At 30.8% G+C, this 26,532-nt stretch overlaps 2 protein-coding genes across 2 annotated transcripts; both read right to left on the bottom strand.

Moving 5' to 3' along the window:
- Nucleotides 1-5,899: 5,899 nt before the first annotated feature.
- Nucleotides 5,900-9,449, bottom strand: LOC132617680 (uncharacterized protein At3g27210-like). The gene is made up of 3 exons (XM_060332738.1): nucleotides 9,119-9,449; nucleotides 7,213-7,293; nucleotides 5,900-6,557 (listed from the first exon to the last, which is right to left on the bottom strand). The coding sequence occupies exons 1-3, from the start codon at nucleotides 9,285-9,287 to the stop codon at nucleotides 6,139-6,141; spliced, it is 669 nt and encodes a 222-aa protein (XP_060188721.1). The 5' UTR covers nucleotides 9,288-9,449; the 3' UTR covers nucleotides 5,900-6,138.
- Nucleotides 9,450-17,679: 8,230 nt separating this feature from the next.
- Nucleotides 17,680-18,891, bottom strand: LOC132618039 (putative calcium-binding protein CML19). The gene has a single exon (XM_060333098.1). The coding sequence runs from the start codon at nucleotides 18,324-18,326 to the stop codon at nucleotides 17,892-17,894; it is 435 nt and encodes a 144-aa protein (XP_060189081.1). The 5' UTR covers nucleotides 18,327-18,891; the 3' UTR covers nucleotides 17,680-17,891.
- Nucleotides 18,892-26,532: the final 7,641 nt, after the last annotated feature.

Below are 26,532 nucleotides of genomic sequence, written 5' to 3'. Positions count from 1 at the left end.
TTATATAGGAGCTAATTACCGGTTAAAACATCAGAGTTTAAAGGTGCATGAGGCATTAGTGTGTTACGTTCCCGTATTAATTTTTAAAATAATTGCAACAACTTAGACGAGATTTTCTTTTATTTTTAGTATTTATTGCAATATTTTTTGTATATTTGGTATCTAAATTAGATAGAGAAGACGTGTTTCATTACAATTTTTTTGGTAATGGTGAATCACTTGATCTTTCAAATTTTAACATTAGTGATAGTGACATGTGTATAGTCATGGTATTAAAGCTTGAAAATCTACAGAAAATTTCTTATTATCTTTTTTATTCTAATTGTCAATATTAGTATAGGCCATATGATTTTATTTTCCTATGAAAGGCAGAGTCAATATTAGTATAGGCCATATGATTTTATTGTCCTATGAAAGGCAGAGGCCTAAAGATCAAATATAACGTAACTATTTCCAGCTTCCACTTTTATGGAAGAAGTACTTTTATCTTGCGAATACAGAGGATGAGGTATAGATTTTTCAAGCGAGATTGATATATAATGTCTATTGGGTAGTTTATTGCATGAGTTATTTCAGGATCATAAGTTTTAAAATGGTCATTTTATAAGTTTATTATCTTACAGTATGACCGCGCGAAGCGCGGACAATTTCACTAGTTTAAAAAGTAGCCAACAAATAGTAATGGCAAGATAACGGGAAACAACCATCCGCACTTTTTAGCTCCGCCAAATTAAAGAACATATATATGAAATATGAATATGTCACCAATGTGGTGAGATGGAGATACGTTCACTCTTAATAAGAGATATCGGATTCGAGCATTGAGATTGAAGAGTTTTTAATCGAAAGTGATTCCTTAAATTAGTCATACGCACACAAATTTAAATTAATTGGATCAATGAATTCCAATTATAAGATTGTTTAAAAGAAAAGGCAGTATGAATATCTTTTAGAAATGAAAATGCAAAGGAAAGAGAATGAGCGCCCAACATGTACTTAACAACCATTATTTTAACCGGTGCCGTGCAATGCAATGTGATAACCTGATTCAACCATTTATTTTACAGACAATTGATTAATGAATTGGCGGAATAGATAATATGATGTAAATTAACTTTTTGAAGGCTGAAAAGTGAAAGTCATGGGTTAAAAATCAAACTTTACTTCCAAATTTAGACTATAAACATTATCCCTCTTATATTTCAATATTCAATCATAAACAGGCGACTTAATGTAACTTTGTCCTCTTATTATCATTCTCCAACTCTTTGTAGATTTTTATGCCATGTTGTTCTTTTTTTTTTTTTTTTTAGAATTATTATTATTTTCATTTATGTTATTTGACTCCACTCGTAGCGAATTACTGTTTGGATAATATTTGGGTGAAATTGAAAAAGAATATCAGAAGTTGATTTTATTTGAACATGAATTTCATTTGGCAAAAAAGTTGGGACTCGTGAAGTAAAGCCCATTACTAGTAGGGAGAAGGGTCAAAAATACCCCTCTACTTTAGAAAAAAGGCTAAAAATATCCTCTGAACTTATTTTGGGTAAAAAATATTCCTCTCATCCTTAAAGTTTTCAAATACACCCTCTCTTGACGGAAATTATCCCTCAAAATAACCCGAAATTATTTTTTAAACTCGCTTCATCATTTAAATCCGACACAACTAAATAATAACCCATAAGATCCTCTTATTCCCCCAATTCCCTCTAACTTCAAGCCTACGTTGGGAGAATAAGGAGATCTTATGCGTTATTATTTAGCAGGGTCGGGTTTAAAAAATAATTTAGGGGAATAATTTCCGTCAAGACAAGGGTGTATTTGAAAACTTTAAGGATGGGAGAAGTATCTTTTTATCCAAAATAAGTTCAGAGTATATTTTTAACCCCTTTTCCAAAGTAGAGGGATATTTTTGAGGAATTTTTACGCGTTATAACTATTTCTAATACATAATTAGTGATAATAACTACCTTTTATTTTAATTACTAATAATAACTAAATATTTTTCTAATTTAACTATTATAGCTACACAGTAACTTTCAATTACCATTTCGCAAATACACCTAAAAATTAGTACTCCCAATCCCATAGCCCCTTTTAATGGTAACAATATTAATCACTTAATATACATTACCATTCTCTCTCATATTTCATAAATTCTTACCTTTTTAAAAAAAGAAAAAATCTGTGAATGCCCAGTGAAATAGGTCTTCTTCCTCTCTTCACCCTTCTGCAAAAATTTCACTTCCATTCTCACCAATCAAGAAGATATATCGTATTCTTTCTTCTTCTTTTTTTTCAAAAAAAAAAAACCCTTAAAGTACTCTTTTTTCTTCTTTATATCAATCGTCACCTCAAATTCTATTGCCTTGTGAATTATTAAAAATCACAGTAATTCGATTTTCTATTTTGGGGTATTGCAATCCGAAACGGTATTTTCAGTACGGTTATTTCGATTCAAGGCATATGTGGTCAAAGTTGGCCTCTTTCACGTTCTATCCCATCTCGTTTGTTTCGTGAAATTTTCGCTATTTATGTTATTATTCTTCCACAAAATCAACTTGGTGGAAGTGATTGTTTTTGCTCCAGGCCGTGGTGGTGGTAATGGCGGCGCACACGAGAGAAGGGGAGAGAGAAAGTTTTTTAGGGTTTTGAGAAGATGAAAAATATATGTATTTGTGTATGTTCTATGATATAACTACTAATTGTTGTGGTTGGTGGTGTATTTTTGTAAGTTTTTTATATATATATATATTTGTGTATTTTGTTCAAATTAATTCCACCAGTTCATCTAGTTTCAAATACACCGGTGACACAAATACATGGTAAGTTTTCTATATATTTATGTATTTTGTTCAAATTAATCTCTTCAAATACATGGCTGATGCAAATTGTTACTCACGCAAATACATGAGATTTAATATAAAATACATGGGTTTGATTGGAAACTTCAAATACATTAGTTATGCTATCAAATACATGGGTAAATAAAAAACGAAATCAATATTGAAAACTTCAAATACATTACCACTAAATACATGGGTGATGCAAATTGTTACTTACACAAATACATGATATTTAATATAAAATACATGGAGTTTGATTGGAAACTTCAAATATGAAGTTTGATTGGAAAATTCAAATACATTAGTTATGCTATCAAATACATGGGTAAATAAAATACGAAATCAATATTGAAAACTTCAAATACATTGGCTGTTGAATGTTTTCAAAATTTGAATTTTTGATTTTTTTACGTTTGAATGTTAAAGATTGGATGAAGGAATAGAAAAAGTTTATGGAAAAGAAATCTAAAATCTGATATTGTGGAAGAGTATGGTAAAAAGTACCAATTAATAACTAATTAAATGTATGGTAAAAAATACCAATTAATAACTAATTAAATGATCCCACCGTTATGGCCTAAAATCAAGGGATATGTTTTCTTTTTTACTGTGTTTCTATGAATTTACACGCATCAAATACATCTGAAAAAATACCTTAATTTGAAAAAACATAGCTATAAATGATAGGAAACTACCCTAAGATAGTCATCTGAGTAATTTTACCTATTTTTGACCCTTTCCCTTACTTGTATTTAACTTGAGATACTCCTTAAACAAGTTTTTCATTAATAACATAATTCCGCTTACAAAATAACAAATATATATATATATATATATATATATATATATAATCACCACCTAATATTGTAATGTACCTATAAAATTAGAATTGAAAGAGGAGACTCAATATTACTCTATACTTTCGTGTTCATGTTGACTGTTTACCTTGAAAAGGCAACAAAATTTAATGAGATTGACCGTGCAAATATCGACATTGCACAATTTCGGTCACTCCAATGAATTGCCTCTTTTTGTTAACACAGCATGCACATGTTTGCAACTTACACTGTACTTGATCGATTAAACTATATGAAATACTTGGTTGAAATTAATGATCTAACTCTACCATAATCATCAGTCAACACTTTCTATTTTTGGTATACGAATCTGTTCTATCCATTGAATAGAGTCAAGGTTTGAAATTTTTTACTATGTGTGAGGTATGCCATGTCATAGTTGTGTGAGGATGTCTATTAATTGACAAGTGCACAGTGAGTCCTACATTTTTACCCTTTTCACTAGTGACCTTTCATTTTCTCTTCACATGCCACGCTAAAATTTATTGTGCTTCCTTTTTTTTTTTTTTAGTATATATTCAATTCAAAGTTGCTACATTCTACATCCGAGAAATTCAAAATTTTAAGTGTCATCAAAGTAGACCCTGAATAGGACTGTGTAAAAATCGGTTTAACCGATAAAATTGAAGGATTTTTTTTTTTATTGATTTACCGATATAGAGTTATTGAGTTAATGATTTTTATACGATTTTGTAATTTTTTTTATTGGACTACAGGTTCGATTTTGATTTTTACATTTTTATTAACGGATAACCGGTAACCCAATAAGAACATAAGGTCTTATTAAAATTATATTTTTAAGTATATTTTAGTGATATATCTTTGTGAAGATGCGGGAGGCCAAACCAGTTATGTTTGAAAACTTTGTTGGTCCAGTTTATCGGTTAACCGATTTTTGCACAGCTCTAGATTCAGGGTCTACTTGTGTAAAGCACCAACAACTCCATGCTGTGTGGTTTTTAATTAAAAAAAAAAAAACTTTTCGAAGTATCCTAAATTTCATCTTTAGTTATCAGTTTTTTGTCATAGTTGTGTGAGGGTGTCTATTAATTGACAAGTGCACAATGAGTCCTACATTTTTACCCTTTTCACTAGTGACATTTCATTTTCTCTTCACATGCCACGCTACCACCTTGGAAAATTTATTGTGTGTGTGTGTTTTTTTTTTTTAGTATATATTCAATTCAAAGTTGCTACATTCTACATCCGAGAAATTCAAAATTTTAAGTGTCATCAAAGTAGACTCTGAATAGGACTGTGTAAAAATCGGTTTAACCGATAAAATTGAAGGAAAAAAATATTATTGATTTACCGATATAGAGTTATTGAGTTAATGATTTTTATACGATTTTGTAATTTTTTTTATTGGACTACCAGTTCGATTTTGATTTTTACATTTTTATTAACGGATAACCGGTAACCCAATAAGAACATAAGGTCTTATTAAAATTATATTTTTAACTATATTTTAGTGATATACCTTTGTGAAGATGCGGGAGGCCAAACCAGTTATGTTTGAAAACTTTGTTGGTCCAGTTTATCTGTTAACCGATTTTTGCACAGCTCTAGATTCAGGGTCTACTTGTGTAAAGCACCAACAACTCCATGCTGTGTGGTTTTTAATTTAAAAAAAAAAAAAACTTTTCGAAGTATCCTAAATTTCATCTTTAGTTATCAGTTTTTTAATTTAAAACTTTTTTTTAAGGCCAAATATTTTCTTTTAAGGTAGTTCGGAGTTTAACTGAATTATTAAGAAGAAATTGAAAAATTGGATAATGAAATGGAAGAATATCTTAAAGAATTTTGATCTGTGTATAATAGAATTGATTTTAAAATTAATGAAAAACAGAAAATGAGAAAAAAGAGGAAAAGAGCAGAGAGAAATTGAAGAGGACGAAAAAGGAGGAGGATGAGAGGATAAAGTGGTGGGCCCCGTATTATATTTCAATTAAATAATTTCTCACACACCATGTCATACATATGTCTCTCCCATGGTAAATTTTTTCTCATGATAGTGACTATTTTTCCATTACAGAGCTGAAAAGTGGCCAATAGGTGTTAATTCTGTGGAAGGAACACGCTATCTTTGGTGGCCATTGCAAGGCCCAAATGCTTTATACCATATCAAACGTTTGGGCCTATGGTAGCTATTAACAGAGAAACTGGCAATCTGCTCATTGAGGAGCTCAAACATAAACACGAATGTACTACTGGTTGATTAATTAACAAAGCTGTTTTTCTATATGTTTATACATATAAAGCGCCAAATTCAAGAATGAACATACCATAACTCTACTCATCTGTGTATTTGCGCCGAAATCTCATGGCCGTTACGTTTTACTGACCATCAATGTTCATATTCTATACCTTAAATTCCTTAAACATGCACATACGCAGAGACATATATACCTTAAGAGAGACAGCTTCCGTTATCAGCCAACAGTACGCGCCGGGCTCATTCTTTTCCTCCTTTCACTAAAGCTACGACTCGAGAGCAACCTTGGAAGACAACATTGTGATGGCTTCGATGATTTGACATACTCTTCGTTGGGAGTTCTTTCGCTGTAACACACAGACGCATAAGGTGTCCCAGGTGTGGATCTTGGTGGGAGTCGATCACTAGTAAATGCTGTTTCCATTTTTGTACTCGTATCATTTTGGTTGTCTGCAGCATTTTGCTCATTGACCTGCTCCTGCTCATTTCTCAAGCTTTCACTGAAAAGTTCAGACAGTCTCTTCTTTTTTTCCTGTGGGGGTGATTGCTGAAGAGAGGTAGGGGCAGCTTTGTCACCTTCTAAATTTCCAGCCAAGCTGGGATGCACAGGTGTATTCCCACGAGAAGGCGTAAAATCTGCAATCAAATCAAGAGAGTATTAAAAAAAAACCATGACACGTAAACAAGAAATGGCTGCTAAATGGGGAGTCGCAAGGGTGTAACAAGCACTTTTTCGAAAATAAGAAAACTGATAATACAGCCAGACCTCTCTATATCAACAATCCAATATATAACATTTCACAATAACGGCCAAATTTTTTTGGAACTGATTTTTTGTTTATGTTCTATGACATGTTCTCTATGACCACATTTCACTATAGTAGCCAAAAAATATCGGAACAAACAACGTTGTTATAGAGAGGTTTCACTGTACTTGAATAGTACTGCTTCTGTAGCCTAGATCTCCTCCAGGTGAATCATTAGGCACTACCAGTGACTCGATCAAAATACAATAAATAAAGTGCCATTTGTAGCTTATGAAACCGCTGGGGACATGGAAAGGATCAGGGAAAAGATGGAAGAACATGAAGCATCATTAGTTGATTGCTTTCCTTTTGGTGTAAATAGGAATATAGTGCAGATGCTGACAATATTTGTTCCTCGCAGACTTGAAAACTCTTTTGTTTTTTGTTGTACGTACTCAGCACACTCTTAGTGCTAACCATTGATGAAATTTTCCTTAAATGATCAAGAAAAAATGAAGCATCATCAGTTGAAGCACAAATCTTACCTCCATTCACACTAAGGAAGTCATCTTCACAATCTGAATCCAACCAAGCCTGCGAATCAAAGAAGGTCTCCTCTTTACTACCTACAAGAAAGAAATGTCTCTGATTCTCAGATAAAGTATGCAATTATATTACACGACCGGACACTTAAACACACTATGCAGGAAGAAACGAATCTAAATGGCACTTTGACAAACTAGAGAAGAAAGTTGAAAAGGAGGATACACCGTGTCTTTAACGTTACTGAACCAGAAGGCCTCATATTCAATATTCAAAATAATATTATCTAATACAGATAAACTGATAAAGAGAAACGAGATTGGTTGGGAATATTCATTGGTAACCAATATAGCTTAGGTTTTCAATGTGTAATAGTAGGATACACAAAAGGATAAATGATTTTCAAGAAATAGAGCTATTATTGGGCACATGATCAAGAACACAAGGTGATGCAATGGAATGCTTGACAAGGATAGATCTGGTATCCTTGACTTGACCTTTTTCAATCCACATGAACAGAACTGAATTATGAGTAGGCTGCATGCCACAAGCAACCTAACTAATTGTATAACATTTTTCTTCTGATATCACAAAGGAAAGGATTCAAGAAAGAAACAGAATTAGACATATTTTTCTTAAAAGTGAATTTTATTCATCTGTTTGATTCTTTTATTACCTAAAATCTGTTGTTTTCAGTTTTGAAAGTCGGAGAATAATGAGTCTGCACTTCCCTCTTTCCCCACTTAAATACCAAACTTGATTCGTAGCAGAATTCAAACTCAAGACCGACCACACAACTGGCTGTTGTACTACCTTTGTCATTGAACGAAAGGCCCGAGGGTTTCTTTTTATCCATAGAACAGGAAAATTGTCTTCTATTTATTGATTATTATAGGTAGATAGAAGATGGCATCATAGACCCACAACAATATGTCAAACAAGGAAAATTGTGTTACCACAAACATCAACCTCAGCTCAAGACATCTGAAAGAACATTCTAATACAGTAGCAAGATAATTCACTTAGGTATGGAGACATTGATGAAAAGAACTATTAAGACATGAACTACAATTTCCATTGGACCATCATATGCTGATGTAAAGTTCCATAGGACCATCAAATTCTAGAATATACCACTTTGTATTTTACGTATACGAAGTACTTATTAAATGTATAGACTTACTATTTTCTTTTTCTTTTATGGTGATATTTTAAGTTACTTTTGCAATGGTTGTCTCCACAAATAAAAAGTTGCCTTGCACCATGACAACATGTGCTGCAGAGGCCCCATCAACCGAACAATTTTTGGCATTATACAAGATTCTAAAATAGCTTCTTGTTCAATCAGTAGTATTTCTTACTTCTACAAAGGGAATTGAAAGCTACTCTGCAAATTACAAAAAAGCATACATAAAATTGTTGTTTTCAAGCCACCAACCACAATTCAACTGTTCTGATAAGAACAGTTATACTTCTGATAATAACAACAGTTAGTTCAACTAATTTAATAAAATATGCCTAAATGATTTCCATCAAATCAAACAGATTACCTCCTTAATAAATTTGAAATTTATGAGTTCTTAACTGCCACCGAACCCATAACTCGTCTTAGTTTTTTTTTTACATATTTAATAGATTTTCTAATACAAATACAGGGTCTAAACAAAAGCTAACTCCGCCCCTGATTAACAAAAGCAAGAATCTGACAAACTCAAGAGTTTCACAATCAAAATTCAGAAACATGTTAACCATCTATTGGTAAAGACACTAACTTTTCCATTTTTTTCACTACCCAAAAGAAAGAGAAGCAATAAAAAAGCACAAAGGTACAGAATAAATGTCAAAACAACATATATAACAGAGTTTTCTGCTGTAAAATCAAGAAACAGAAGAGTAATAGAATGGTACCAAAATCAGGAAAGCTATTAACAGCAGATTGAGACTTTAACTGAAGATCAGTAGTGGGTTTATCTTTGATAGGTGATGGAATCACAAGCTTATCATTTTTAGAACCATAAAAAGGACGAAATTTCATAGCTGATTCAGAGTCTTTGTGAACTGATACACATGAACCCATTTGCTAAAAAACACAACCACCCTCTTTGTTACAATCACAAATTAATCCATGAAAACAACAAAATTTGTGGAATAGAAAGAGCAAAAGTGAAGTAGAAGTCTGAGAATACTGAAAACAGGGGAATAGCAAAGGGCAATGTTGCGTTACTCATAAAGGCATAGAAAAATTGGGACTTGAAAGCGAAGTTATTGTTTTTCGGATGAGTAGGATTGGTCCCACTCCAAAAATTAGAATCATTATAATTTACTGTGCCTTTGGCTTCCCATATATAGTGTTTATTTAGGATATTATTATTATTTTTTCCCACTTTTTGTGTTCTATAAAAGTAAAAGAATACAAGAACAGTACAACCAGGTGAATGATGAGTGGGAAAAGGTCTGTTTTTGCTTAATGAGTGGGAACTCAAATCATTGATTCGATTAATATAAATTTATCACTTAAATGGTTTGGTGTTTCTTATTAAACTAATTATGTGAGATCAGAGATATAAAAATAAATATTTTAATTAAAGAAATATAATTTGTGTTAGTATAAGTGTATAACAACAATTATATATACCCATTGTAGTTTCACAAGTGGTAATTACGTTAGTAATAATTAAATTTCATATAAGTATATTTTCAATACATGAAAGCAAAACTTTTATTCCACTCCTTTAATATTTTAACTTCCATTTTGATGAAATTATTTACTTCAAATCAAATGCGGAGCCAGAATTTGACATTTATAAGTTATGTATCCTAATTTTCTGAAGTTATTTAGTTCTAAATAAATAATCTATACATAGTTAATGAACTTTTAAGACAAATACATAATTTAACTTGTGCAGCAGATGGAGTTGTTCCTCCCTTAATTAGGGATTAGGGGTTCGAACATGGATATGGAAAAAATCTTTGGAGGGAGCGCTTCCCCCGATTGGGCGTGATACAGTGCGAATTATCTGGATTAATTGAGCTCAAATGCGGATATCGAGCACCAAACATAAAATCAAAGAACATGAAAAATGAGGTAGGAGGTTCATAGTTTTTGAAAAGTAGACCTTATAAACAAAAAAAAAAAATTGACTTAAATAAATAAGATTAAGACCTAAAAGTAATTAATTAAAAAGTTTAAAAAAAATTAAAATTTCTTGTGAGGACTACAAAAGTCCCTATATATATATATATATATATATATATATATATATAGTAGTAATATATAGATACAGGGTTAAATTCTAATCTTTCATTATAAGGACATAGATTACAAACATCTCACCATATCCTAATGAAACATGCAATCTTTGTAGTTTTGACTATGAAATTAATTTGATAGTCCTTGACAAATGTTTCATATCTTATTTATAAAATATTTTGGTTTTTTATAAATAAAGAAACTGGAAATGACACACAATTTTTTTTTTCACAAATTGTTTTTAATCCATTCAAATTATAAAATATATAATGTTCTTCCGGAATTATATGCCGTTTACAATTATTATCATGTGATGGCTACATAGGATTGTGGCTGGCAAAGTGGCAAGTCTATGGCTTCAGCTTTGTCCAGATTCCCTTTTAGCTGCGGGGAAAAAGTCTTATTGTGAGTTTTCTTTTTTCTTTTGTCGTTTTTACCTTGTGGGAGAATTATAAAGAAAACACTTTTTGGTACTTTGATGCTCAGGTTGTGTTTCACGTTTAGGAATAAACGGGTGTACATATTTCTTTACTAGATGAAAATGGTTTTATAAATATTTTTTTGTATATAATTTTCAGATTTTTATATATACAATGATATAAGATTAAGAGTAAATTTGTTAAGGGCTAAAATCAATTGACCACATGTTGGGGGATGGTGACAACATTAAATATAACATTTGTTTTTCTGCTCTGTCTTTTCTACAAGGGCAATATGCAAATTAAATGAATATGGATGCATGGTGTTTAATAGTTTGGTCCTGACACTGCGAAGTCGTAAATTTGTAACTACCCTGTCCTGCTGCAAGAATAAGACATGCAAGTAATGCGGTCTACTTCTATTAAACGTAAGTTCTACGTAAGTTCTGTATAGTATTAATGCCTTATGTACTGAACTTTATTACTCCTTCAACCAAGTGGATAAAAGAATAAAACAAAGAAAAAGGTTATATTATATATATAGAACTTTATTTCTGTCGTCTCTATTTAATTACGAGCAGCTGCTTATTATATCTGTATTGGTTATCTGTATCGTTAAAAAATGAGATTTTAAAAAGTCTACGTCTATATATAGTGTAAGTGTAAACAATGATGAGAATATGATAGATAACAGTTTCTTTACTATTCTAATTGAAGTGACGAAAGACATCAAGCTAACTTTCAAATGAAAATTCTGAATTCATAATTTCAAAACAAAATAAGTTTAATAATAAAAATCTTAAATATTGAACTCGATTACTTTTAAATTTTAAATAGGCTATTGCATCTGTCTATATGTTAGCCCTCGAATTGAACCTGAGCAATACTTATAATTATGACTCGTGAATCCTAACATATAATTACTGATTTAGTTTCATTCATCATTGCTAATTTGACCATCAACGAGAAGCCAGGAGTAGCCTATTTGCTTAATACTTTTTGTCTGTTGTTATTTGCATTAGTTGAATTAGGTGTTGGAAGAAATAAGTGGGAATTCTTAGAGAAGGTGCCACATGAACATGTGATGGTAATTTGCAATGTCATTTTCAGAAAGGACGATATTTTAGGCAGCAAATTGACAAATGGATCGGAATCAGTCCCCCACCCATGTACACCTATTCATTCAGTCGACTTGCTAATGTTATAACCCTTCGGGGTGGGTGTTTTTATTTTATAGTCGATTAGAAATATTATTTTAGCTATATTTTTTTTTAACGGATTTCAGTTTTGAAAATAGAATCGCCTTTGATAGGAAACAATTCATCCTTCAAAGTGGACCTCAATTTAAATTAGTCGAGTCTCAAAGGAAATATCAGATATCGGATAAAAAAAACCTAACAAAGAAGTAAAAGATAACACATGTGATCGATAACTAAAACACACACAAAATTAAAATATTATTTCTTTCATTCAAATTATAAGCGATTATAGGAAATTATCTTTTCAGTAAAGAGTTGGACATGACATTAAAGGTTCAAAGCAAGTCCATTTTTTTTATTATCAGCTTGAAGTTATTACCGATAAATAAAATAAAAGTTATACAATCAAGTTATGTACTCCCTCCATATAAAAAAAAAAGAGTCCACTTAGTCATTTGCACACTCCTTAAGAAAATACTAACTCCTAGACAAAAATAGATAATTTGACTAAACTATCCCTAATTAAATAGGCATTGCAATTTGATCATATAACATTTAATAGGGGCAAATATGAAAAAATAAGATTAATTCTTTGTTGATTTGCTAAATAGACTCTTTTTTTTATAAAAAAAAAAAAGGCTAAGTGATTTTTTTTTTATCCGGAGGGAGTATTATATAACGACTACTTTCTGAGTAATATCACACGCTAACTATCACGTGGTAAAATAACAATGATATCAAAAATCGTTGCATAATCTAACCGATAAAGATATAACTGATAAATATCTAACCGACTCATACGAAACTGAAAAGGACTCATTTTGTTGATGCTTGTTGCATCCTTACTCTAGATCTCATCCTTTACGATAGTACTTTTCCAATATTAGTAGTATTTTATAAATATATGTATGTAAAAGTATTTTTCAAATTGGTTTGTGAAATATAAATTACTATTCTCTAAAAATACCTCTCCGATGAGCATGTCTCAAAATAAATTAATTTTAGATTCTCGGTCAAACTGGATATTAGTGAAAGATAAAAGAGGAAGTTTATCCTTTTGAGGAGAAAACAATAATATCACCGGACAGAATGGCCTGATCATCATGTGTAGTAGCTAAATTTAAAGTTCCTCCATATTAACTTAAAATTGCCACCTAGTGTAGTGTTCTCACATGTACTATTAAGCAGTGTTTTAAAAGGAGTTTTCGGGGCGAGTTCTTGGGAGGGGCTTACCAAAAATGTTCCGGGGTGATGGGTCGGGGCGAAAGTCTCCAAAGGCGTACGCCCAGCAACTCCGGGCGTACGCCCGGACGTTTGGGGCGAGTTTTTTTTTGTTGGGGCGTAAGCCCAGAAAACTTCTTCAAACTAAAACGAAATTTGTTAAATAAGTCCTTAATATAATACCCAAATTCTCAAAAGTCAACATGTAATTACTCAAATGTTTTAAAAAGAAACTGAAACATTAAATTTAAAAGTCAAGACCTTTTTTTATTGTTAGAATGTCTAATATATATTCTTTTTCAATTATTTATCTTAGTCTTCTACTATCTCAAAAAAGTAACGAGCAGTCACTTATACTTGTAAGTAGCGTATAATAGATTGTTCTAATTGGTTTTTTTTTTGGAGGTGGAGCATATATATATACACTTATTTATAGTTTTCTTTAATTTTTTTACACTATTTCACCTATTTAAAAGATTTATTATAATTATATCATTTTATAAAATATTAAAAATTAAAACCCCATGAAGCTTACGCCTCACTGAGACAGATGTAAAATGCCCCGCCTTACGCTCTCGCCTTTTAAAACACTGCTATTAAGTCCTTTAAATCATATAGGATTATTGTTGAAGATTTGCTTAAACAAGAGGCAGCACCATAAAAGAGATAGGTTGGATAGGTGAGACTTGAGAGAGGCAGAGAAAGCAATAACTGAGCTTTTGTCCGTTTGCTTTTTGATTAGTCGATGACTTGATTTGATAGGCAATGGACATATACGTACCAGTGCCACTACGAACCTCTCACTGCCAAATGACAAAGTTAGGAAAACACACAACATAATCATAAAAGATAAAATATCATATTTAGAATTTGCTTGAGTTAGTTGATTAAAAGTGACCGATATACATATTTAGGTAGAAGTGTTAAAATTGATAATAAACTGCTGACGCTTCTATTTTTGGTTGTTTAAGCGAAAGTTCAATGTCAATCGTTTGGTTTTGGGCGAGCTTTTTACGCTTATTATATATTGTAGTAAAAAAAATAAAAATAGAGCAGTCAGGTTCAAAAAGCATCTCGTGTTAGCTGGGTTTGTAGAAGGGTCGCACCTCAAGAGGTGTGATGTAAACCGCCTGTCATAATACAAATATTAGTGGTTGTTTCTACGGCTCGAACTTGTGACCTATATAAGTCACACGGAAATATATAGTGTAGTACTAATAGTGAATTTCTTGGGCTATATAATCAATTGGATTTTGAATAAGACGTATCTGTACACTATCATTTCCTCATTGTGCAGCTCCTCTAAATCCAATTCATTTTCTGTCAGTTTTTACTCATCATACTTGCCACTCACCAGTCATCACTCATGAAAGGAAAATAAATAAAATGCAATCGGCACAATATTGAAACAAATGTTCGTGACCGTGGGTTTCTCTCGGCTTATTACTAGCCTTGTGTTGTCAGGATCATTTTTCTTCCACTGAAAATGCCTTGAGGCCCTCCCTTATATGATTGATGGCCTGCTCTCAAAATATCTTTGCTTCATTTTGCTCCTATTTCTCCAACTAGTCAAAAGAGTCATACTCGTTCCACCCTCACTTATGTAACAATACTGTTTGATTAGATATGACTTCTTTAAAAAAAAAAAAAATTGAAACGTGCGTTCTGAATATGCCATAAACATTTCTTTTGGTAAGTAATAATTCTATTCACCAACTCAACAAAAGAAAAATAGAGGAATAAAGAAAAGCTGACTTTTAACACCATCCAAACTTCAGCACCCTCACTTATGTAACAATACTGTTTGATTAGATATGACTTCTTTAAAAAAAAAAAAAAAATTGAAACGTGCGTTCTGAATATGCCATAAACATTTCTTTTGGTAAGTAATAATTCTATTCACCAACTCAACAAAAGAAAAATAGAGGAATAAAGAAAAGCTGACTTTTAACACCATCCAAACTTCAGCAACTAACAACTAATACAACAATATTAATAATAACTACGCATCAATTCCAATCAAGTTGAAGTCCGCTAAGCAACTAGCAACAAATATGTAAATATTTTTGTATAACCACTAATTGTTTGTGGCTATTGTATTCCGACACAAGTAATATACATAAATATTCCCTTCGTCCCAAAAGGATTGTCTTACTTTCTTTATTAGTTTGTCCCAAAAGGATTGACACATTTCTATAGTTACAAACAATTTAACTTTATGAGATAATTTACAGTTACAAACATAAGTAATGTGCATAAATATATGTTTAACACGAACAATTTTGATATGGATTACAGTGAGCAACATTGAAAAGAATCAGTGGGTCAGTGTTTGGGCATCTTCACGGTTCAGTGCATGTTCAGTATCGGTTAATTTGCAGGATTGACCTTCGCTGGGGTGGTCTTTAATTTTTGGCCCTCAAATTGGTCCAAATTCTATATGGATAGAATTCTGCTTTGCGATTTTTTTTTTTTTTATTGAGTTGGAGTTAGAACTCACAACCTCGGGATATTAGGCGAAGGACAAAACTTAAAGACCGCCAATTTGAAGGGTGAAAATTAAAGACCACCCCAAATGAAGGACGATCCGCGAAAAAAAGACTTCAGTATCTACACGAGACAGTTGGGCTGTTATTTTTGATGAATTACTTTGGAAATGGGACAACTACATATATATATATATACATCTTAAGGAGAAATATTTACGAAACGTGACGATAGTTTTATATTTACAAAACATAACATTACAAACCCTATACAAAATATGCTTTTTTAAAATTATTTTTAAAAAAAAATCCGCTCAAAAATTTATGTATGAAATGTGTATATCTCGCTCAAGGCTTAAAAAGTTCGCTCAAAATTTAGTGTATGAAAACAGTATGAAAAATGTATGAAATGTGTATATCTCGTTCAAGGCTAAAAAAATCCGCTCAAAATTGTGTGTATGAAAACAATATGAAATTTGTATCTCGCTTAAGTCTTAAAATTTCGCTCACATTTTCGTGTATAAAGTTCATGTTAGATTTCTGTAAAATTAATACAACTGCAACAACATTGTATACCACTTTGATACAACATTCAAGACTTAAAATAATCGCTCAAATTTTTGTGTATGAAATGTGTATTCAAGGCTTAAAAAGTTCGCTTAAATTTTATGTATGAAATGTGTATATCTCAAAATTTTATGCATGAGAATGGTATGAAATGTGTATATCTCCCTCAAGACTTAGAATTTTATTCACATTTTTCGTATATAAAGTTTCATATTAGGTTTCTGGAAAATTAATACAACTACAACAACATTGTAACAACTTTCATACAATATTCAAGGCTTAAAGTTTTCGCTCACAATTTTGTGTATGAAAATTATATTAAAAATTTCGCTCACACATACACATTTCATACATTTTCATACACAAAAATTTGAGGTAATTTTTTAAGCCTTTGAGCAAAAAAAAAATTAATCTTTTTTTTAAATATAAAAACATATATTTTCTGGAAAAAAAAATATATATGAAAATCCGTCATGTTTCGTAATATATCATTATGTTTTATAAATAAGGAAAACTATCGTCACGTTTTGTAAATATTTCTCCTTAACATGTATATATACGTAGTTTTCCCTTTGGAAATAGTTTCAACCAGCCCACCATAAAATTAAAGTCGATCGACCTGTTTAATTTTGGGCCCAGATTATTTATCAATTTTGGACAATTTCCCAACGGTTGCTTCAAATAGAGGACATGTGAGTCTAGAAGTGTCAAAATGAGCTGATCTAGTCAGTCCTCGCGGGCTATAAGAAAATTCTTCTTTTCATGCGCGTATTGTACATAACTCCCACAAAAACTTCTTTTAGATTGCTATCAGGTTAATTAAGCGCATACTTGGATCATTAGTTTAGTCAATATAATCCAAAGGACTAGGGCACCTATAGTCTTTCATGCAGAAAGCAACCCATAGCCTTCTCATTTGGAATACAGTTCACGAGAAAAAAGACAGGTCCAATTCATTCAAATAAGAAGGCTATTTCGTGAGTTTAGACGAAAGTGCGGAAGAACAGATTATCAATATCGGTATTGGGATAGTGAAAAATGCATTGATTGATAGCATATTCTAGCCTCCCTGCCCCGCAAAGATAGCCGTAAGATTTCCGTACATCCTACCCTTCCCAGATACCACTTGTGAGATTAGAGTAGTAATCTTTAATTTATAGTTATACAAATGTTACAATACATTTAAGATCACTAGTTTCAAAAGTCTTATCGTCACATAAAGGTTATGATATGTTTGAGATCACAAGTATAATTTTTCTATTTTTAATCTTAAATTTCGTGCTAACTTGTCCTTTACCAAAACATTTTGAAACATGCCTTGCATGCGTCAATAATTAATAGCCACTGTTTAGAATTAATTATCGATATTGTATGTATAGATCCCTGATACATAGTGAAGTGACTAAACAAATCAAAGTATATAGATTTACCATAGAAAGAATATGCCATCATTTATCATTATTACAAAGTTAAACAAAGCAACCCAAGTTCTAAACAATGTGATTAGTGATAAATGACGACAAAGAACTTGATATGTAACTAGCAACGCATCATGATGACAAACTCATCAAAATTGAGCAAACCATCACCATTGATATCATATCTCGCAATCATTCCTCTGCACTCATCAACAGTTCTCTTCTCCCCTAACCTATCAAGCATTCTCTTTAAACTTTCCGGTGTGATGCATCCACACCCTTCCATCTCATACATCCTAAATGCCTCCTTCATTTCGTTGGCCTTCTCTTCTTCGGTCCCACCATCTTCCACTAATATCAAGAAGTCGTCGAAATCCAATAAGCCATCGTTGTCCGAGTCATAGGCCGCGACTGCGGCCTCTGCCTCGTCGAACGGCATGTCTTTGCCTATCATATGTACACATTGTTGCAACTCGGACGCTGATATTTTCCCGTCCCCATTCTCATCAAGGTGGTCGAAAAGTCGTTTGTACTGTTGCTGGTGGTATCCTTCCATCCTTAATTCTAAGGAAATGAGAGAATATGTGAATGACTAAAAGAAATAGAGAAAATAAATGTTTGTTGATCCTGAAATTGAGGGGGGGAAAACAAATCTACTAATGGGACGAAGAACTTCTATCCTTAACCAAAGGGTTCTGGTTTGAAGGGAATGGAAAAACTCTAGTTAGGAAAGACTTCTCTTTAATGTGCCTACAGTATATCGCGAATAGGTTTCAAAAACGACAAGATCAAGATCTCCAAAGATGACGTCCTTCTATCCTTAACTAAAGATTTCGAGTTTGTGTTGAGTGGTTTTTTTTTTTTTTTTATCCTTAATCAAAGATTTCGAATTTGAGGAAAACGGAAAAACGCTAGGAAAGAGTTCCCCTTTAATGAGCTTTAGACATAGATTCGGAATACCGAATGGTTAAAGTCGAAAAAAGAGAAGAAACTTATATATGCCCTCTTGTGTTGATTGTGAGTTATTGCTTGTATATAAGAGAGAACTCAGCCACTAATAAGACTAAAAGAAAGTAGAATAGAATCCAACTACGTACTGCGATGAAACAGATACACAAAACACCAATATATATATATATACATGTTTGAAAGTTGATAAGCGGCAAAGTAAAATTCCGCGTGGCGTGAAGGGAGATTAATTTAAAGGTGTGTTTGGTTTAATTTGGTTAAGAAACTTCCTATGTGTTAGGCTTCGAGAAATCCAGGAACCAACATAGAAGTATCTGTGAATGTTCCAAGTTATGTGGAAGAAGAAGATGAAAGTCAAATTGTTATACTCCTCCTTCTGTTTCAATTTGTTTGAACTTATTTCATTTTTAGTCCGTGCCAAAATGAATGATCTCTTTCCTAATTTGAAAACAAATTCACTTTATGAATGATTTATAGTCACACAAATTTTCAAGACTTATTTTGAATCACAATTTTTAAAAATCTTCCCTCTTTCGTAAATTTCGTGTTCAATCAAATGAGTTAACAGGAGGGAGTACTATTTTTTCTTCTATGGGCGGCTGTGGTGAACCCTACAAATACCTAAAAAGATAGTTTTCTCAGCCCTTATATTGGGTGTAAAGTCCGCATTCAACGTATCCAAAGTAAATCAGTTAATGATGTTTATCATAAAAATTTACCTATATTTATCTTATAAGTGACCCGATTATGTAAATATTTTTTAAAATAATAGAACTTGAACCCCACAATTCTAGGTTATCAATCAATAATTATTAAATAAAATTACCTCTAATCTATATATATAATAAAGCTAGGCATAGATAAGGTGATGTGACACCTCTCTATGGTCACCATTGCTATTTATCTTTTTTGTGATTTTTTTGCCTTTTTCTCCTAATATTTCTATTTAACTTATTTTTAAAAATCTAAAAGTGGCAAAATGATTATAATTACATTATTAAACGAGGAAGCAATAATTGCAGTATTAAATTGAATGAGGGTGTGAATTTATCAACTTTAGACGTATATGATAAATAATTAACATGATGAAGGCTGAGCAATAAAGTGCATTAATGGTTGAAAGGATTGTCTTTAAACCCACTCAAAAAAGTTTCAGAGGTTAAATCTGATGGTGAATTGAATAGTTCGAATGAATTTGTATCAGAAATTTACATATATTCATTGCAACTTTTCAAATTCCCACATTTCTTAAGCCATAAGAGGAGTTAAAAGAAAATAATTTAACCTGTTCCTAAAATTGTAACTGTATACTACTATTTATATTTATAGCATTAAATAATTTTCAAACATAATCTCCTCAATTACTTAATTAAACGCCAAAAACGTTTAGGAAATGAAAGATCACAAAACTATTAAACAACGTGGGTTTTTGGTTACAAAGCTCTTTGGATGAATCTCATTTACTCTATGCTCTCTCATATCTATATAATTGTTTTCACATTATCATCCACCAATTAACAATGGTTCCATTTATCATTATTAGTGATTCAGGGGGCTGAGGCATGAGGACAAGGTGAGATCTAAGAAAGTTCTTGAAACTTTACGAAAGCATTTGACGCGGCTTACTCTTACAAAAACTTCACTCTGCTTACTATGATTTGGGTTATCTTTATGTCAAAGGCTGTGGAGTGGAAAAGAGATGGATAAAATTCTATTTTTCCTTTGTTTTGTTTTTTTTTAGACAAGGTAAATGCACAAAAATCCTTTCTACTTTTAGTTTTAGTTCAACAGTTTGACGTTTATTTTCATGTTGTAGGCTCTATCGAAAACGTTATCTCGAATTCAGTTTATCAACAAGTAACTCTTTCTTGCAAACAGAAAAGTATTTCGTGAAGATCGGAGACAATATAAAGGCTGGAGGCTTTGACAACCGAGGATCGTGCATATTAAAAGTTATGCCCAAAAAATACAAACATTCTATTAGCCATTTAAAAGGTAATTAATAAGGCATTAATCTATCTATGCGTTGACAATTTGTAGATGTTTCTATGAGGACATGTAATGTGATAATTTAAGAAAATAACATGTGACAATAGTCTATATGCTATATGCTATATGATCATATAACTTAAATTTGATTTAAAAAAGTAGAAAACATAACTCATTGCATCACTAATTTTAATAATTAATAATTCTGATTTAGAGCGTGGAAATCATTTATTGAGAATTATTTGAATTATTAGCTCTTTTTAAATGATGAAAATGGTGATTATTAGACTGATAGAAAAAATATTGTTTGGTAATTTAACGTATTTAAGATTTTTGTTTGTTCTTATAGATTATTAAAAACAACAATTTTAGAAGTTCAAAGTAAGAATTTAGAAGAGTACATAGTCTCATCTTAGTCTGAGAGAAAAGGAAAATAAATTTGTCAGATAGATGGTAATTATTTTTATTTTTAGGTTTTAAATGAAATTAGTTTTCGTTCCTTCTCTTCTAAGTTTAATTTGTTAACTAATGCTATTACAATTTTGAAAAGTTATATATGTACTATTAGTGAAGAGCATGATAATCAACAATTAGACGATAATCTTTTTTTTTAAGAACTTTAATGATATTATTTTTTGTTGATGTGCTTAATCCTTGGTAGGGAGTGCTATCCCCGAATGGACCCTACGCGGCGCAAATCCGGATATAGTTGGACTCCAATGCTGATATCGGAAACCGGATGGGAAACCAAAAATAATGTTTGACATTTTATAATTTTCAAATATCATGTGGATACTCACTAATTTTTCTTCCTCAACTTTTGTTATTATATCTAACGTAATAATAACATGCTTTCATAAAAAATGCTTTAGATGGGTTTCATTGATAATAATTTAAATTTTATCTATGTAATTAGTAATTTTGATACTTCTATTTTTAGTTGTTGGACATTCTTAATATATTAAACTTAAATATACTTTATCAATAATATATGATAAATTATACATTATATAGAAGAAGGCAAATAATATGAATTACTTCCAAAAGATGTTAGTGTTTTGTTTCTCATAAAAAGAGGGATAATATATGAACTTATTATTAGTTTGATTATCTTTTTATAAATTTATAGATACTTTTTAAGACCGCGCGAAGCGCGGATAAATTTACTAGTTACTTATAAGATGACGGTAATTAATCAATTATTTTTTACACGATCAGTGATTAGCGTCATTAATTAATTTGAATCTTACGAGCCGTTTATAACTACTGTCACACAAACATGTATTTATATTTTCATTAATAATATTGTCTACTATGTCTTTTGAATGTAAACCATGTTGGCTGTTGCTATATGAGAATAGAGGTGTTCATGGTTCGGTTTGGGTCGGTTATTGATTAAAATTATAACCAAACCAATTTAGTCGGTTTTTAAATGTCTAAAACCATAACCGAACCAAATCAAATAATAACTACCGGTTTGGTTATTATCGGTTTGGTTCGATTTTTCGGTTTAAAACTAGCAGCCATGAGACTTATTAGTAAAATATTAAAAAGTTGAAAAAACATGTCTTTTTTTTGTTCAAACGATAACTTTTATTTATAGTTTAAGGTGGAACATACATCATAGAAACATTTTCACTATTAGTGAGAGTGTAGTACACAAGTTACCCAAAGTTGTTAAACTATTACATATAGAGCTAAAAACTAACTTAGTAGTGGCTGCACAATTTTTGTCATCTTAATACACATACCTGAAAATAAAGTAGAGCATAGGAGATTTTAGTTGTTATTACAAACATACATATTAATTAAACATAAAAACTACCTAAAATTAAAATGAAAATATATAAAATAAAATAAAAATTGTGTAATGATCCCAAACTTTTGGCCAGTACTTACATTTTGCCCTCAATTCTCCCATTTTATTAAAAAAAACTTTGTGTAATGATCCCAAACTTCAGATGTTTTTCTATCATTATCCCCAAGGCTAGGGTCTCGACTACAAGGAGTTGATCTTTTCTGCTTTTTAAGAAGATTACCCGCGGAAGAAGTATTAGGGCATTATCATGTGCTTGAGTTGCAGCAAATGCTAATGTTACTGATGTATCTTCTATAGGAACTCCCAAATCTACAACCTCTGTCCTTTTCATATGAAAAATATTAGAAGTTTAGGACCCATTCAGACAAGAAAAAAGAAAGGTATAAATTCGAAAAAAAGAAGAAACAACCTAAAATCAAATGGCTGACTAAGAAAGGCTAAAAATTTAAGTTAAAGACATTAGACTCTAACGTGAGCTTCTGTTAGTAGGTTTACACTTAACACTTAAAAGAGTTAAAAGACATAAACAATCATGTGAAATAAATAGACCAAAAATCAAATTAATGATTAAAAGGTATAAAATATTCACAATTATTTATGAAAAAAATAATATTATACATATAAATAATTATAAAATTTATGTATATAATTTATCGGTTTGGTTCGGTTATTTATTCAGTTATTTTTTAATAGAACCATAACCAAACCAAATATTATCGGTTTTTAAAATTTAAAGCCAAATCAAACCAAACCAAACTAAATGTCGGTTTTTTTATTCGGTTTGGTTAAACTTTTCGATTTGATTTTAGTTTTAACCAAAACCGTGAACAACCTTATATGAGAACACGATATCTTGGGGTGGAATCGTAAAAGCTACGATTTAAACCAATCAAATCAGAAACGGTAATCTCTTAAAACCTATAATTACACGAACCTACTATTATATGTTCCTTCGGAACACATATTTCAACACAATATTAATGGTAAAAATAGAAATGTAAATTCCAATGACTGAAAGTACTGCTTGTCGACGTAACAATGTTATCTCCACAGATATGATATGCTTGTCAAAGCTGTAAACTGCAAAACTAGTTATATTCTCATAATATTATTATGATGCATTCATGTTGCTTTCTTATTCAAATTGGAGCAAATTAATAAAGGAGTACTTAATATATAGAGGATTTAAATAGAGAAGAGGGATGGATGTGTGTAGAGAGTCATGAAATAGTAGGTATAGGCATGATTCTTATGGATGAAGCACGGCTGTTAGTAGGTGTTTGGCTATGCGTTTTCAAGCCATGACCCAAAATCAGCGTTTGGACATACGTTTTCACTCATGGTTTCAAACCCCAATTCATCCAAAAATGTATGATTTGGGGTTTGAAATCATGATTTCAACTTTTTTAAATATAAAATTTAACCCATAAGTTTATAATTTGTAAAAAAAGACCCATAAGTTGGTAGATTTTTTTAACAATTACCCCTCAATCATTTACCAATCTCATTAACTTCCACGAACCTGTATTTATGTCTACCAACCTTTAATTTATGTGGGAGGATTATATTAAAGAGTAGTTAGATTACTATTCATGTTAAATTTTCGTTTTTATTGAACTAAAGTTTGATTAATTAATGTTGTATTTTTTAGAAAGGCCTTCTAATAGTGTGCTAATTTTGTTATGAATTATGATTTGCTCATTTGGTAAGATTGTATAAGAATTGAGAATGTTTTGATAGTTTTCACAATTTGCGGGGCTTTTATGTCTATAAGAGAAAATACAACTTAAAATATTCAAATTGCATGTCCAAACATGGTTTGAAACCACGGTTTGAAACCACGCCAAACGGGGCCTTAGTTTATATGTCATTTTTCATATCATTGACACACATCGAATATTTAATTTCGTTGAACGTGTTATGCATTGGACGGTTCATTTCATTGTAGCTAAACAAATGGATCGTTCATATGTATTTTGACCATAACACAATTTTCTAAGCTTTATATTGATTACTATAGTCCTATAATAACTACAGCTTTAAGGGCCAGCTTTGTTAAGTGTTCCAAGAAATAATTGTTTAACCAACATTGTCAATCAAAAAGATCTTGATAAACAAAAAACACTACAAACCCAAGTATTCAACAAATAAACACAAATACTCTCCAAATATAGTTTTTCAAAAATTAATTTTTTTTAATGCTAATCAAAACAAAATCTAAACGTTAAAAGGTTTTTTTGGTAGTCAAGGATAAAGGAACTAATCCAAGGATAAAATATGAGTCCGGAGCCAAAATGTCTTATTTTTGCAGCCATTAGATCAAAATAGGCTGTCTTTTTTTTTTTATACCACAATGGGTATTTCGTTAGTTATCCAACGAAATACTCACACAACGCACTGTTCATAGCCGGAATATTTTGTTGCATTTTGCTACACTTGTAGCGAAATGCAACAAATATATTTTTATTTTTTTTGCATTTTGTGAGTTAATCAACGAAATAGGTTTATTATTTTATTTTTTTGTATTTCGTGAATTAATCAACAAATATGAACGAAACTGATTTTTTTTTTTGCATTTCGTGAATTAATCAACGAAATATGTTTTTTTTTTTTTTTTTTTTTTTTGCATTTCGTGAATAAAAAAACGAAATAGGAAATTATAATATATCTTTTTTTTTTGCATTTCGTGTATTAAAAAACGAAATAAGATAATTTTTTTTTAATTTCGTTCATATAAAAACGAAATTGGAAAAAAAAATATATATATATATATATATATATATATATATATATTTTTTTTTTTTTTTGCATTTCGTTGGTATATCTACGAAATAGTAATTGTTTTTTTGTATTTCGTTTATTAAAAAATGAAATATGAAAATAATTTTTTTTGTATTTTTGTATTTCGTTTATATAAAAAAATAGGAAAATAATTTTATTTTCATTTCGTTTATATAAAAACGAAATAGGAATATATATATATATATATATATATATATATATATATATATATATTGTATTTCATTTATATAAAAACGAAATAGGAAAATAATTATTTTTTTCCGTTTATATACCAACAAAATATATATTTATATAAAAAGAATAATATATTTTCATATCAAAACCAAATTGGAAAATATATATATATATATATATATATATATATATATATATATATATATTTGCATTTCGTTGGTATATCAACGAAATAGTTTGTTTTTTTGGTATTTCGTTTATTAAAAAACAAAATGTGATTTTTTTTTATTTCGTTCATATCAAAACGAAATTGGAATATATATATATATATATTTTTTTTTTCTATAACGCAGTAAAACAGTACCAAAAAAAATAAAAATTGGCCAACTTTATTTTTTGCAACACTTAGTGTTTTTTTCCATACTTTGACCAATCATTAGTCCTGTGTCAAGACTCCGAAACGTCAATATTTTATATAGAACCTGATTTTTTTTCTGCGTACAATAATGTAGGCCCAATACATCAAGGATACGTAGACGTTCGGATTGTCATTTTAGGTGTTGAAAAGGTGCCCGAAGTAAGTTTTGTTTGAAAAAACTTAGTGTTTGACTGTAAGGTTATTTTAGTCAACTTTATATATCGAGAAAATTAGTCAGCTTTATTTTCAAAAATTGAAACCGCAGAAGTGAAATTGACATTCACAGCTACATTACCCCGAGATTTTTACATTGAAAATCTATTGCGTATCATCATCTTATAAGTAAATAAAACTGAAAATTTCAGGCCAATTTGGGGAAAAATTGAAATTGAATGGGATAAAAGCTGTTTTTTTTTAAAATCGGCTCGGCCAAACCGCCTTGCGACAGTTTGTCCGCATAGATCTCGAAAAAATACACAAGTTCAAAATAAAAAAAACGCATAAAACGAACGTCCGAGCGCAAAGTTATGACCATCTAAAGTTTGACCACTTTACAACTAGTTTTTCTCCCTATATTTTTTAGAATTATAT

Source organism: Lycium barbarum, chromosome 11 (assembly GCF_019175385.1).
Source record: "Lycium barbarum isolate Lr01 chromosome 11, ASM1917538v2, whole genome shotgun sequence".
Lineage (NCBI taxonomy): Eukaryota > Viridiplantae > Streptophyta > Magnoliopsida > Solanales > Solanaceae > Lycium > Lycium barbarum.
This window is presented reverse-complemented; position numbering and strand designations above follow the sequence as displayed.

What these genes read in the sequence shown, in the direction of transcription:
- LOC132617680 (XM_060332738.1), bottom strand. Translation starts at nt 9,287, where the DNA reads ATGGGTTCATGTGTATCAGTTCACAAAGACTCTGAATCAGCTATGAAA. An exon ending in TAATAGCTTTCCTGATTTTG is followed by an intron (nt 7,294 to 9,118) that starts GTACCATTCTAT and finishes TCTTTCTTGTAG; the next exon opens with GTAGTAAAGAGGAGACCTTC. An exon ending in CTTCCTTAGTGTGAATGGAG is followed by an intron (nt 6,558 to 7,212) that starts GTAAGATTTGTG and finishes ATTTGATTGCAG; the next exon opens with ATTTTACGCCTTCTCGTGGG.
- LOC132618039 (XM_060333098.1), bottom strand. Translation starts at nt 18,326, where the DNA reads ATGGAAGGATACCACCAGCAACAGTACAAACGACTTTTCGACCACCTT.